The sequence below is a fragment of the Homarus americanus genome, unplaced genomic scaffold (assembly GCF_018991925.1).
Source record: "Homarus americanus isolate GMGI-L3 unplaced genomic scaffold, GMGI_Hamer_2.0 scaffold16430, whole genome shotgun sequence".
NCBI classification, from domain to species: Eukaryota; Metazoa; Arthropoda; class Malacostraca; order Decapoda; family Nephropidae; genus Homarus; species Homarus americanus.
In genome coordinates, this window is record NW_024729259.1 from 9,377,650 (window position 1) to 9,393,839 (window position 16,190).

General features: G+C 40.3%; 1 protein-coding gene across 1 annotated transcript in view; it reads right to left on the reverse strand.

Moving 5' to 3' along the window:
* The window catches only part of LOC121866569 (28S ribosomal protein S9, mitochondrial-like), a 167,549-nt gene that overhangs the window by 115,323 nt on the left and 36,036 nt on the right, over positions 1-16,190 (reverse strand). The window contains exon 3 of the mRNA XM_042366336.1: positions 5,631-5,734. Coding sequence (XP_042222270.1) covers positions 5,631-5,734 — 104 coding nt within the window. The remainder of the gene's footprint in view (positions 1-5,630; positions 5,735-16,190) is intronic.

Genomic DNA, 16,190 nt, shown 5'->3' on the forward strand with positions numbered 1-16,190 from the left:
CTTGTAATTTTGTCCGGACTAAAGGAGGTGCTAGACCATCAGTTCCTGTAAAATCGGTGGTATACCTGTACTGTAGAATTTCTCTAGTCCCCTCTTCCTTTCTACTAAATTCAATTTGCTCTTCAGATAACTCATTTTCTATTCAAAATTTTATAGTTTTAATATATGGCTCAGGGGTAGATCCAGGAATATCAAAAGGGGAGATCTAAGAAGTCATTTTTAGGCCATTTTGAAGCCATGTGCACTTGATATTAAGAGATATTCTGAGGTCAATAGTAATTACTTTTTACTACAGTACAGTATTACCCCGCTTAACGCGGTTTCACTTAACGCGATTTCGCACATACGCGGTGCCTCGCCAGAACCGAACTTTCACTTAACGCGGTTCATCTACCCATATACACGGTGAAGCATCATTTTTTTTTTTATTTAGCTCATAAAATTCATACAAATTACCCGGCCAGAATATAATTTACATTGCTGGAATTCTTACAATATGATGATCATTTTGAATATAAACATCATAGATTTTGAATTAGACATACAAATTTTAGATATAATGTTTACTCTGAGTAAATATGTTATCTTTTGTGCAAAATATATAACATTTATATTCAAAATATTCCTGGTCTTACAAGGAATCCAGCAATGTCAATTATATTATCCAAACTTTAGTTTGAGGTATTATTTATTACTAAAAAGGTAAATATTCTGGTTTTCCCACACGTCTGGTAGGGAGGGACCGACCGACCATCTGGCCCGGTGTGAAGAATATTTTTTTTTTTTATTAACTGAAGATATTTGTTTTAGCTCATAAAATTCATACAAATTACCCGGCCAGAATATAATTTACATTGCTGGAATTCTTACAATTTGATGATCATCTTGAATATAAACATCATAGATTTTGCATTAGACATACAAATTTTAGATATAATGTTTACTCTGAGTAAATATGTTATCTTTTGTGCAAAATATATGACATTTATACCGTATATCTCGGCTTATAAGACGGAATTTGAACATTAAAAAAATCTGCCCAAAGTTAGGGGGTCGTCTAAACCACCAAGTAAAAAAATTCTTACCTCTTAAATATTGTGGTTTAGTGTGTACGGAGTGGTGATGGAAACATCGTAAGCCACTCACAAGGTCTTACCACTAATTATTTTATACTGAAACTTACGTTTGGCAAGCTGGATTCAAATTAAGATTATCGGTATATTAAAATAATAAAAATGTATTATAAACCTGTCTAACATACCGTAAAAGAGAATTATACCCCTGTAATAAACACAGCTATCATCACACACCCCTCCCCACGCCCCCCCCATTTGCCAGTGAGGAGACAAGAAAGGAAAAGTGACCGCGAGATTGGGCTATTTTTAGCCATGGAGGTGGTCAGTAATGCATATCGGTATATTTACTGATAATAATACTTATCTCCTATAAATAATTAATTTAAAATTATTTTTTTACAAGGAATATTCAGTAAATGACTGCATTAATTCTTGAAACTACTGACAGTTAAATACAGACGCTTAAAAGACGTCACTAGTGTTTTCACTACACTAGCTGGTAACATTTGATGCCATTACTTGAAGTGAATTGGCCTTATTTTAAGAAACTATTTATCACTACACGTCAAAGAGTACATTACAAATCATACTTGCATAAAAACACACTGAGTGATGCTCTGTAATTATCGCAATATTAAGTAACACTAACCACCGATTTCGAAGCATAACTCACGGGACAACATATGGGGATTGGTGGTCACACTGGACGGTGCGAGGCGGGTGAGGCGTAGTTAAGTGTAGTGGGGAAGAGGCGAGGCGTGGTTGATCGGGCCAGGCCGGGGCTTTGCGGGGCGGGGCACGGAACGGCGGAGCGGGGCAGGGATGGGAGGAAGGGTAAGGTGGGTGAGGTGAGGATTAGGACAGGGAGGAGGATGTAGGTTAAAAGACATGTTAAGTTATAACAGTTAGTACAGACACCGCTTTCATCACTGAAACATTCCTTTGTCGCAAAACAAGTTTATAAATTAAAGAAAATAATTACAGTGTGTTTAATATATTACAGTATATTATAAATAAATAAACAAATAATTCGGTAAATCTATTTCAAGTAAATGGAAAATAAGCAAACAAATGTTATTTACCAAGACGCTTCCCTCTGGCTCAGGGTGAGATGTAGGGGTAGATAACAAGGCTATTTATAGCCCGTCTTTGTGTCTGAAGTGGCCAGTACCCTAATGCACCATAAATAATTCATTGAACATTCATTTTTTGTACATAGTATATTCAGTACATATATATATATATATATATATATATATATATATATATATATATATATATATATATATATATATATATATATATATATATATATATATATATATACAGTTGTACCCCACTTAACGCGGTCAATTGAACCCAGAGGGTCCCGCGTTAAGTGAAAACCGCGTTAAGTGAATAACAGAACATATGGGATTAATTCCAATAGAACCCAGCCCGACCCCCAAACTCCACTTTTTGACGACAAATAACTATGTTGTAGTAAAAATAACATCTTAATTTTATGATGGTACATGCACACAATTAATACTTAAGAGAAATAGAGAAATACAGTCGCCAAGTTAATGTCCATTCAAATAATGGACTCAACTCCCTCCCCCTCTTCTCACACTACACTCACTGGCTCTTCCCTCTGAGAAATTTTTGGGGGAAAACCAGGTATAGTAATAAATAATTCCTCAAACTAAAGTTAGGATAATATAATTGACATTGCTGGATTCCTTGTAAGACCAGGAATATTTTGAATATAAATGTCATATATTTTTCACAAAAGATAACATATTTACTCAGAATAAACTTTACATCTAAAATTTGTATGTCTAATGCAAAATCTATGATGTTTATATTCAAAATGATCAGCAAATTGTAAGAATTCCAGCAATGTAAATTATATTCTGGCCGGATAATTTGTATGAATTTTATGAGCTAAAACAAATATCTTCAGTTAATAAAAAAAAAAAAATATTCTTCGACACTATCTGTCAATCAAAGTACCCCACCTTGCCTTCCCCCCCTCTTCCAACCGCGTGGTCAGTCCCAACCCTCCCCCCACCCCCCACCAATCCTCCATTCAAGAGTTTTTAACATTTAGTATTAAATAATACCTCAGATTAAAGTTAGGATAATATAATTGACATTGCTGGATTCCTTGTAAGACCAGGAATATTTTGAATATAAATGTCATATATTTTGGACAAAAGATAACATAATTACCTAGAGAAAAATTTTTATCTAAAAATTGTATGTTTAATGCAAAATATATGTTGTTTATATTCAAAATGATCACCAAATTATAAGAATTCCAGCAATGTAAATTATATTCTGACCGGGTAATTTGTATGAATTTTATGAGCTAAAACAAATATCTTCAGTTTAAAAAAAAAATAATTCTTCACGGGTAACAGATGGTCGGTCGGTCCCTCCCTCCCCCCCACCCCCCACCAACCGTCCCAAGGAGATGTGTGGGATAACCACTAAATTTTAATAAATAATACCTCAAACTAAAGTTAGGATAATATAATTGACATTGCTGGATTCCTTGTAAGACCAGGAATATTTTGAATATAAATGTCATATATTTTGCACAAAAGATAACATAATTACCTAGAGAACAATTTTTATCTAAAAATTGTATGTTTAATGCAAAATATATGTTGTTTATATTCAAAATGATCACCAAATTATAAGAATTCCAGCAATGTAAATTATATTCTGGCTGGGTAATTTGTATGAATTTTATGAGCTAAAACAGGCAGTCAGGCAGGGTGGTGGGTGGTGCGAATCTAAAAATAGCTCTCGAGCCGGACACTCACCGCGTATATGATGAAAAATGCCGCGTTAAGTGAAAGTTCAGCTTTGGCAAGGCACCGCGTATATGCGAAAACGCGTTAAGTGAAAGCGCGTTAAGCGGGGTAATACTGTATATATATATATATATATATATATATATATATATATATATATATATATATATATATATATATATATATATATATATATATATATATATATATATATATATATATATATATATATATATATATATATATATATATATATATATATATATATATATATATAAATCACTGTAGGTGTGATCTGGTATATGCTGATAACCACAACAAGAAGAAAACTAGTCTGTACTCACCCTGAAGATGTGAATTACACAGCGCTTGGGAACTTCTTTCTCTTTTCTTGTGGTTATCAGCATATATATATATATATATATATATATATATATATATATATATATATATATATATATATATATATATATATATATATATATATATATATATATATATATATATATATATATATATATATATATATATATATATATATATATATATATATATATATATATATATATATATGTTTGTGTAATAAATGTATGTAGTAAATACATACCGGTAACCTTTTTCACTCAAATCCTAATGAAACACCACAATTAGAATACCGTGGTTGCTGTTGAACTACCTGTTGTATAAATAGTCGGAACACAGTCACACCACCGAGACGAGGGAACACTCCCACCACCGATCGTCTCGGGCGAAGCAAGCGTATAAATGAAAGAAAATACTTGCAGTGTGTTTAATATGTTACAGTATATTATAAATAAATAAATAAACAAATAAATCGGTAAATCCATTTCAAGTAAATGGAAAAATTTTACTCGACACCGACATTAGTTCCAGTTACCGGTAAATAGCAGACGCTTCAGTGACGTCACTAGTGTTTACACTACACCAGCGGGTAATATTTGATGACATTACTTGAAGTGAATTGGCCTTATTTTAAAAAACCAAGGATGGTTGGTAAAGGACTACTGAGTCAGTGGGTAAGTGTCACATTTGGGGTACTGGTCTTATACAGCAAATAGAGCTCAAAAGCTACTTTTTAAATGGAAATTTGGGGGGCCGTCTTATGCACCCCGACGCCTTATAGGCCGCGATATACGGTATTCAAAATATTCCTGGTCTTACAAGGAATCCAGCAATGTCAATTATATTATCCTAACTTTAGTTTGAGGTATTATTTATTAAAATCCAGTGGTTTTCCCCCAAAAAATTTCTCAGAGAGGGAAGAGCCAGCAGTGTAGTGTGAGAAGAGGGGGAGGGAGTTGAGTCCATTATTTGAATGGACATTAACTTGGCGACTGTATTTCTCTATTTCTCTTAAGTATTAATTGTGTGCATGTACCATCATAAAATTAAGATGTTATTTTTACTAGAACATAGGTATTGTGTCGGAAAAAGTAGAGTTTGGGGGTCGGGCCAGTCTCTATTGGAATTAATCCCATATGTTCTGTTGTTCACTTAACGCGGTTTTCACTTAACACAGTACCCTGTGGGTTCAATTGACCGCGTTAAGCGGGGTACGACTGTATACAAAATGCCTGAGTAAAAACTGTACTGCATTAAAGAAAAATATTGGAATTTTCTGCTCTGAGATCTACTATGATCTCATAATTAAAAAAAAAGAGCAAACACACTACACATTAACTGGTAAAGGAAATACTCAAGCTAAAAAGTACAGGTACATGATACTTACAGCAATATCTTCCTCAGTGAAAGTTTCAGGATCTTCACCCATCATGTTAGCTAGATGACGACGACCAATCTCATACTCCCCAATTTGTTCAAACATAAATTTATCTATGGAGAGATAAAGTAGTACAGTAATAATAATAATAATAATTTACGGTTTATTGAAAGAGCATGGCAGCCGGAAGGCTGAAAATACACAATTACATAATTGGCGAATGGGTCTCTTGATTTACAATGATGTATAAGTAACATAAGTGATACAAATTATGATATATAATAATTAGGTGTTGATAATTTTTACAATGGTTGGGATTGGGCTGTTCTTGTAGCAATCAGTTCGAACTCATATGGGCTGGATGCGGTTGGGCATCATAAACAGCTTCAGCAACAACTTCAGGTTCAGTAACAGTTTCAGCAACAGCAATGGCATCTTTATGGAAAGCTTTAGCTTCAGTCAAAGTTGAACCTGATTGACGAAATCACTTGAGTAAAAATTCGCACAATATTCATTGGCTGTCCTTATGTTTTCGACTTTACCACCATTTGTGAGTAGAATTTTGGTTTTACATTCGTAAGTATTATTTAAAACATATATGAACAGTAATAAGTGTTGCTTTCATATTCTTATGTAGAGAAGTGACGATGTTTTCACACGTACAGTGATCCTTCAGTTAACGAATACCTCGGTTAACGAAATTTCGGTTAACGAATTACCTTCCATAAGATTCTTCACTTCGGTTAACGAAAAAATTTCGGTTAACGAATTCCTTACGAATTTTTCCCAACATGTGTTCGCTTACTTTCGGCTCCTCACCAGCTGTAGTATTAGTCAGCCAATACAGTAATCGGTTCTAGGGCTTAAATTTGTTACCATTTTAGTAAATACAGGTGCTCCCCAACTTATGACGGGGTTAGGGACCCAAATCCAGGTCGTAAGTAAGACTGGTCGTAAGTCCGACATAGATAAAAAACTGAAATTTTTTTTTCTTTTCAAAAATTAAAAAAATAAATAAATAAAAAATCTACAATGAAATACAGTACAGTATAAGTAATAAATAATGAGGAATGGATACAGCGTGACTGAGCACTTACCTTTAATGTAGTCAGCTGAATGCACACGGGGCCCCCCATAATTTTCTATTTACAGGATACATGGAGACTATATTAATTGGATGAAGCAGAGGAGGAGACAGGGCTGGGTGGGTCATCAATGTCGCTTTCTTCAGACAGGTTTATGTACTGTGGAAACTTGCTGGTTGAAGGTATTGGATCATCTTGAGGGAGTGAAGAGGCAGCACTGGTGGGGTGTGAGGAGACAGCACTGGGGGACTTCTTAAAATAGATGTCCAATTTAGACTGCACAGTTTGCTTTTTCTTTTCATTATAAATTTCTCTGTAGCAAGCACGTGCATCTTGGATCGTTCTGTCAACTTTGGCATAACACTCATAATTTTGATCCATGTCATCAAACATTTGCATTCCTTTATTAATTGTAGCAAATGCCTCTGCCATATGTTTCACTGAAAACTTTTTGGGGGGGATGCAGGTTGTTCTTCTACATTTTGTCTCTCTTCTTCCTCTGCAATTTTCTGTGCATCTAGTTCAATAAGATCCTCGTTACTGAGCTCTTCTGCTACACTTTCAACCAACTGTCCAACATCTTCAGTATCAATTTCTAACTCCAGCTGTTTACCTAACTCCACTATCTTGTTACTAATATCCGAAATAACTTCATTTTCATTAAATCCTTTGAAACTGTGCACATATCTTTTCAGGATTTTCTTCCATATTCCATTCATGCAATGTTTTGTAACCTGATCCCATGCTGCACTAATGTTCTTTATACATGACAAAACGTTGTACTCCTTCCAAAACTCTCTGAGCATTTTCTCACCTTCAGTAGCAGCAACAGCCTGAGCGAAGGTCATGCGTAAATAATACGCTTTAAAGGCAGCAATAGCACCTTGATCCATGGGTTGGATGATAGAGGTAGTGTTAGGTGGAATGTACACTACCTTAACATCAGGGTGCATGTCGTCCAGGTGTGGTGGGTGTCCCGGAGCATTATCCAAAATCAGCAAAATCTTGAATGGAATCCATTGTTGCAGACAATACTCCTTGGCTCGTGGAATGAAACAAGTCATGAACCAATCCTCAAACAGTGCTAAGGTCATCCAGGCTTTCTTATTACTGCGATAAAACACTGGCAGTGTGTGCTTGCTGACATGTTTTAAAGCCCTGGGGTTCTCTGAATGATAGATCATGAAGGGCTTTAGCTTGAAACCAGCAACATTCCCCCCACCCCCCCAACAGAAGTGTAATTCTGTCCTTGAATGCCTTGAATCCTGGCATTGTTTTCGCCTCTTTGTGGATGTATGTCTGCTCAGGCATGCGCTTCCACAATAATCCAGTCTCATCCACATTGAATATTTGCTCAAAGGCAAATAATTCCCTTCCACAATCACTTCATCTAACTCCTCCTTGAAAGTTTCGGCAGCACCAACATCGGTACTAACTGCCTCTCCACTCACCTTAACATTGTGTAGACTGTAGCGTTTTTTAAATCTATCAAACCACCCATGACTTCCTGTAAAGGTTTGATGGCATTCATCTCCTGCCTGCTCCTTCAGGCTTTGGAACAGGCTTCTTGCTTTAGCCTGTATGGTTAGAAGGCTTAAGGGTACACGCTTCTGTATCTGGTCTTCCATCCATATCACCAATAATTTTTCCATATTGTGAATAGGACCTTGTCTTTTCTTTGATATTATAGTTCCCTTTATAGGTGTTGTTCCTTTCACTACTTCACGAATACATTCCTTGTCCTTCAGAATAGTGGATATGGTCGAGTGTGGGAAACCTAGGTCACGTGAGAGTGTTGCTACTGTTTTACCATTCTCATGCTGTGTTATTATCTTCATTTTCATCTCAAAAGTAATTGCCTGTCTCCTTTTCTTTGGAACACCACCAGCACTTTCACTTTAACGCTTTCCAGTCATTATAAAGTCAATTAAATACGATAATAATGAAAGTTCACAGTGCGATCAGTATAGGATACGATAGCCAAACACCAACTAAGCACTCCACTGAGTGAGTGTACCCACGCGGTGACCCAAGCCCGCCACACTCTCGCCCGGGACAGAAACGTTTCAGTATAGAAAATGCGTGCGTCATTTGAAAATATTTTTGGTCACGACTGCCGAGGTCATTTGTCCCGACGGTCGTAAGGTCAGAGCAGGTCATAAGTACCGATGGACGCAAGTCCAAGCAGTCATAAGTATGGGAGCACCTGCTATCAAGAAGGTTGTACTATTCAATTATTTTAAAAGTTTTATATTAAATTTTTTAGTCATTTTAACAATTACTGAACATAATTGAAGTACAGGAAACTAGTTTTTCGCACGCCAAACAGCCACTCAACAAACCAAGCTTGGCGTCAGTTTGTGTATCTATTCAGTAGAAGGAACATCTTGTTTGAGACTCTCTTCAACATAAACTCTTTTTTTCCATTTTTACAGTCAAATTATTGGTCATTTTGAAATATATTTTACATATTGATAATATATAGTGCAGTGTAGTGTTTATTTCAAGAAAATGTTCTTTATTTACAGCAATACAACTTAAAATTTCAGTGTTGAAATCGAATCCAGCATGGCTCCAAAGCAATCGAGACAAGTTATTTCAATCCAGGTAAAACAGGAAATAAAAAAGAAACATGAACAGGGCATTAGAACAAAAGTGCTTAGTAAAGACTTTGGCATGTCAGTTTAATCAGTATCAACTGTGTCGACAATTCTTGCACAGGAAGACAAGTTTAAGGAAGTGAAAGTGAGAGACAAATCTACCATACTGTTTGAAGGTAGATCATTGATATCAGAAACAGAGAGGTTACTTCTCATTTGGATCAGGGAAAAGCAAATGAAAGGTGATTCAGTTTCTACAGAATTTATTTGTGAAAGAGCCAGGGAGATTTACGAACATTTAAAGGAAGATCAACCTGGTTCTTCTGGCACAGAGTTTGAAGATTTTTGGGCAAGCAAGGGCTGGTTTGAAAAATTTAAGAAAAGAAGTGACTTTTCAGTGTTATTAGGCATGGTGAGGCTGCAAGTGCAGACAAAGAAGGAGCAGCAAAGTTTGTAGTGAACTTTAAGAAACTGGTGGATGAAGAAAATTATCTTCCACAGTAAGTGTTCAATGTGGACGAAACTGGGCTGTTCTGGAAGAAAATGCTCAAAAGGACATTCATCACCAGAGATGAAGCCTCTTTACCTGGGCATAAACCCATGAAGGACCGACTCACTCTATTGCTTGGTGCCAATGCTTCAGGGGATTTCCGACTGAAGCCTATGCTTTTCTACCACTCTGAGAACCCCAGGGTGTTCAAACAACAAAAAGTGGTAAGAGGAAAGCTTGGAGTTTATTGGAAGTCCAACCGTAAAGCATGGGTGACAAGACAGCTCTTTAATGAATGGGCAGTTGAGGTGTTTTGTCCTTCTGTGAAGAGCTACCTAACCACCAATAAACTCCCTTTTACAGGCTCTTCCCCTTATGGATAATGCCCCTGGTCATGACCTTGAACTTGCCAGCACTTTGGAGGCTCAATTTGACTTTGTCAAAGTGTTGTTTTTGCCTCCCAACACTACATCAATCATGCAGCCAATGGATCAGAATGTGATCAGCAACTTCAAGAAGTTGTATATGAAGAAAATGTTCAGGAGGTGTTATCAGGCAACTTCCACTGATCCTGAACTAACACTGGCACAGTTCTGGAAGACACAATTTAACATCCTGGAGTCTGTAAAATTGATTGTGTCCTCATGGCGAGAAGTCTCCATTAAATCCCTCAATTTTGCATGGAAAGCACTGTGGCCATCAGCAGTTCATGATTTTGAGGGATTTGAAGAAGAAGCAGAGTTGGACAAGGAGATTGTGTCCATTGGTCAGTCATTGGGCCTCGAAGTGGAGGAGGTTGATGTAGAAGAGCTTGTGATGTCTCATGAGCAGGAACTTACTCCTGATGACTTGCAGCAACTGGATGAGATGTTGGAGGCTGACAGTGGTGAAGAGGAAAGGGAATGTGATGACCATATGTCTACCTCAGAATTGAAAGATGTTGTTCACTATTGGGATAAGTTCAGGAAACTGGCTTCAAGGCACCCAGATGTGGAAACAACAGAACCTATTTTGTGTAATGTTGAGGACAGAGTGGTCTCCTTCTTCAAACATCAGTTAATGATGAGGAGGAGAAATGCCCCACAACTAAAAATTTACAGTTTCTTTACTAAAAGGCATCGGGAAACAGATGCTACCCCTCAGCCTTCCACTTCAAGAATGAGAGAGGATGTTCCTGCTGGAGAATGTCAGTCCAGAGGTGAAGGTTCCAAGTGTTCCCTGAAGAAGGCAGTGATGGGTAGGGAAACACCGGGTAACACTGAAGTCCATTTATTAACGATAGGAGAAATACAAGTAGCGTGTGCCATGCATGGCCCACAAGGTCAGACTGAGACTGCCTTGCCATATGGCAGCCTCGGGGCAATGATGCCACATAACACGTGCAGTGTTGCCACGTAATTATACACATAGATGCTACTCGGCACAGTAGCTTATATACAAGGTTGCTACTCAGCACAGTAGCTTAAATACATAACCTACATCTCCCTCCCCCCCTCACGCTCATAGTCTTTGTCTTGAGCGGACTTCTTAGTCCTGAGTCGCTCCGAGCGTCGAGGTGCACTGTGGGGCGGATCCTTGTGAGGTGAAGGGGACTCGTCCTCGGTCAGGAGGCCAGCAGCATGGGGTGGGACTGGCCGGAGGAAGCGGCAGTTCCTCCACCAGACGCGGCCGCTCGGCATCCTGACCTTGTAGTCTCGCGACCAGCAGATGCCCACCTTGTCCCAACGTGTCGTCGTCGGTTCCTGGACGCAGACAAGGGCACCAATCTCCAGCAGCTGAAGAGGGCGGGCACGGTCGTCATACCGAGCCTTGGCGTCCTGGGCACGTGTAGCGGCGCGGCGGTCGCAGCTCTCGGCTCTGGTCTGCTAGTCCTTCGCAAAGGCCTTTGCGTGTGCAGGAACACAAGAGCGGAGAGGGTGACCATACAGGATCTGGGCAGGGAAGCATCCTGTGTGGGTGGGAGTGGATGCGGGTTCTGGGCAGCTCTGTGCGGCAGTGCCAGGCGCGTCGCTCGTTGACTCACGCACCCTGCTGGCGGTGTACCGAGCGGCTGGGATCTGCTCGGGAAAGTCTCTGGGCACCACGCCTAACTCCTTGCAGTGCTCCCACGACAACAAGGGTGTAGCGAGAGTAGGCTGCACGTCGATCCATCCGTGACACGACCTGTCGCCGTAAGTGATCTCCGCTTGAAAGGAGCCCACAGCGTCTGGCATCTGGGAACCGTCCGCATTGTAGTACTGCAGCTGCGGCGGTGGTCCCAGGCCGCGTTTGGTGAGGCCCAGTTTCTGGAGGTGCTTCAGGCCTATCACCGTAGTATCAGCGCCGGTGTCCGGTATCACCTCGATGTGACCCGACACACCACCGTGTGTGACGGCGACGCTGATGGTAGGGGAAGGGGTAGCCCTGGGGCGTGTGGTCGATTCCACCCTCCTGATGTGACTCCGCTGCTGCTTGGGGCTGCGTGGGCCGTCTGAAGGGGGCTGCGTGCGAACCACCCCGAGGGAAGTGTGCTGCTTTTCTCCTCGTCTCGGGCTTTTGGGCATGGGTTGGCGGCAGCACTTGCCGTAGTGTCCATAGCGACCGCAGGCCTGACACTTGTGGCCTTGTGCAGGGCACCAGTCTGTGTTAGACCAGTGGCCCTTACGGTCACATCCACGACACAGTGCGTCGGCGGCCGGGCATGTCTTGGGGCCGTGCTGCTTTCCACAGCTGCCACAGGAAGCACTAGGCGGAGGCGTGGAAGAACGTGCGGCAGCCTTCACGTTGTTGGCCGCCTTCTTACCCTTCTTGTACTGTGAGATAGCTCTCACAGCAGGTGGGGGCCCGTAAGGCAGAGGTGGCGGATTTGGTGGCCACGTATGGCCGACATTCAGTCACAACCACCTGGAGTGTGGAGGAAGCGTCCAGGGGGATGAGTCGCTGCACCAACTCTTCTTGCCTGACACCTGTCAAGATCCCATGCTTGATCCAGGCTTCCTCACATTCCCGGCTGTGCGCCTTGCAGACGTCGATCTCCTCCGACAAACTCTTCAAACGTACAAAAAAGTAGTCAAAGGATTCATTCTCCGCCTGCTTCCAGCTGGTGAAGGCGCGGCGATGCAAAGCCTCATTATTCCGACCTTTAATATGCTCCTGTAAAAGGTAGAGCACATCCGTCACTGAAGACGTAGAATCGGGAGGCACTTGCAACGTGTGCTCCAAAACTCTCTGGGTCTCCAGCGACAAACACATCCGCAGTTGGATGAGCTGTTTGTTTGGAGGCATGCTGTCAAGGTCCACCATCGTGGAGTAATGTGTCCACCGCAGCCTCCACTCACGAAAAAGCTGAAACGTGACGTCTGGTGAGAGGGCGGGTGGGGGTTGAACAGATACCTTGGGAGCTGTTGGAGTAGCAAGAGTACCTGGAGGACGCTGATGTGGTGGAGGAGGGAGGGTACTGGCGCCTTGGTGCACGATACCTGCGAGTGAGGGAGGGTGGGTTAGCGCCAGGGTCGCCAATAGTGCATCAAAACGCGACTTTTCCTCCTCTCTTCGTGTCTCCTCCCTCTGAAGTTCCATCTCTCTGCGTCTCTCGTCCCTGTAGTCCATCCACCTCAGAATTGTGGCAATGTCCGTCGCTGGAGGTGGAGGATGAGAGTCTGCGCCCGGTGGAGGGGATGGTGGTGGGGAGTCGTGTCTCCCATCTTGACGTTGTCCCTTCTTACTGCCCATCTTAGTATGCTTGAACTGCGCTGTTTAGTATATAAAGTGGCGCCTTATCAGCTTGAACCACATATATATGACATAAACAGCGCAGAAATAACGCATAGAGTCCACTGTTCTGTCAGTGAGTGCGTGCGTGTGTGTGTGTGTCTGAGACAGCGGATTCTGTGGCCATACGCTGGAGCCGCCGCGGAGGCAAGAACGTCAGTGTCTCCCCGGATGTCACGCGAGAAGGGTGTACGCCTGCGTGCTCCATGGGTACCACAAAAAACAGGCCAATGGTCAACTCTCAACTCTAGACACACTAATACACTGACACTAACACTGCCATCGTCACTAAAATGCACTGTGACGGAGCAACACTGCACGTCGAAGCGAAACACAACGCAACACAACACAACACACTAAGAGTCGACGCGCACATTGCTGGCAGTCGCACATCGCCGGCTAACTGTCCATTGTTCACACACTTGTAAGTCTACAGATCCTACTCACTGCGCCATGAAGGTTCCAAGTGTTCCCTGAAGAAGGCAATGATGGGTAGGGAAACACCGGGTAACACTGCAGTCCATTTATTAACGATAGGAGAAATACAAGTGGTGACTAGCGTGTGCCATGCACGGCCCACAGAGTCAGACTGAGACTGCCTTGCCATATGGCAACCTCGGGGCAATGTTGCCACATAACACGTGCAGTGTTGCCACGTAATTATATACATAGATGCTACTCGGCACAGTAGCTTATATACAAGGTTGCTACTCAGCACAGTAGCTTAGATACATAACCTACAAGAGGTTCCTGACATTTTCAGGGAATGTTAATCACCTTCCAAGAAGCAGTAAAATGCTTCTCCTCCACCCCCTCTTCCTTCTCTTCTCCCTTCTCCTCCTCCACTTCCCACTTCAAATTCACATCAGCATCATCATCCAGGAGCCTTTTACATACACACCTCAAAGTAAGTGTACTTTACTGCATTTTTTTTTTTTTACCTTAGGTAATTTTCAGTGAGCTGGAGCCAATTAACCAAAAACCCATTGAAACAATGGTTTCGGTTAACGAACAACCTTCTGGAACGAATTGTGTTCGTTAACCGAGGGACCACTGTATGCACTTACCTAAGTTGGCGTTCCCAATCTATTTTGTTTTTCTTTACCATTAATGGTTAGCTTCTTCCATTGTTCCATTTATTAACATTAAATAACATTACTTAATACATACATATTAATTTTTTACATTAATTTTACTACAGCAAAAACCAGGGTCTTACTTTCTCTAGTTTCTTATATAGAACTATTGTCATCCGTCACAGGTGTTGTAAACATTAACGAAACAATGCCATCTTCTCTCCTCTTGTGTGTTTTAACCCTTAAACCCCGGGTTAAGGTGCTGCTGGCAGTAACCCCCCAGGGTTAAAGGGAGAAAAAAATCAACTTTTCCAAAAAATAAAAATAAAAAAATAAAAATAAAAAAATGGCGGGAAAATAGGCGGACGTTCTGGAACGTCACCTGGGGCGCGCTGGTCGGACGTTCTGGAACGTCACCCGGGACCTAAGGGTTAATAATCTACGTATTATTAATGAATTGCATTGTTCATTTCGCTTATATAAATATTAATTCAATTAAATACCTATTCAATAATAAACAATAATGAATCTTTTGTACATATTCTTAATAAGATAAATGATACGGTTTCCTTGAGGCCACAAGTATACATAGCCGTTCTGCTATCACTCCCTTTTTTCTTTAACATCAATGGTTACTTTTACTGTACATTAAACAACATTAATTAAAACATACATTTTTTTACATTAATTTTACTATAGCAACAACCAGGGTCTTATTTTCTTGTTTCAGATGGATAACTGAAATTAAGGGTGTAAACACGACAACAACAATAGCATCCCATCTCGTCTTGTGTGATATTATTAGTCATTTAAATTATATAAGGTGCATTCATAAACATTATTTAAAGAATATAGTTTACATTTTTCATTAATTTGATTGTTTTGGGGGAAAAAAAGGGGCAAATAGTCACACAAAAGGTATGAAAAGGTCACACTAGGGAACGCATCTCATTATTATTGCTTTATTTTAATGGTAATTAATGATTGACTATACGATGATTCACCTTACTGTACACTGCAATATTGGAGGACACATTACCATTGTTATACGAGGCTTTGCTGTGCACTGAATGACTACAGTGATCCCTCGGTTAACAAAATTTTTGTTAACGAATTACCTTCCATAAGATTCTTCACTTCGGTTAACGAGCAATCCCTCAATTAACAAATTCCTTACGAGCGCCCCTCAACATGTTTTCGCTTGCTCACTAGCTGTCGTATTAGTCCGCCTTTACAGTAATCGGTTCTAGGGCTTAAATCCCTTACCATTTTAGTAAATATCAAGAAGGTTGTACTATTCAATCATTTTAAAAGTTTTATCTTAAATTTTTTAGTCATTTTAACAATTATTGAACATAATTGAAGTACAGGAAACTAGTTTTACGTGCGCCAAACAGCCACTCAACACACCAAGCTTGGCGTCAGTTTGTTTACAGGTTCAGAGGAAGGAACATCTTGCTTGAGACTCTTCAACATAAACGCTTTTTTCTGTTTCCAGTCAAATTATCGGTCATTTTGAAATATATTTTACATATTGATAATATATAGCGCAGTGCAGTGCAGTGTTG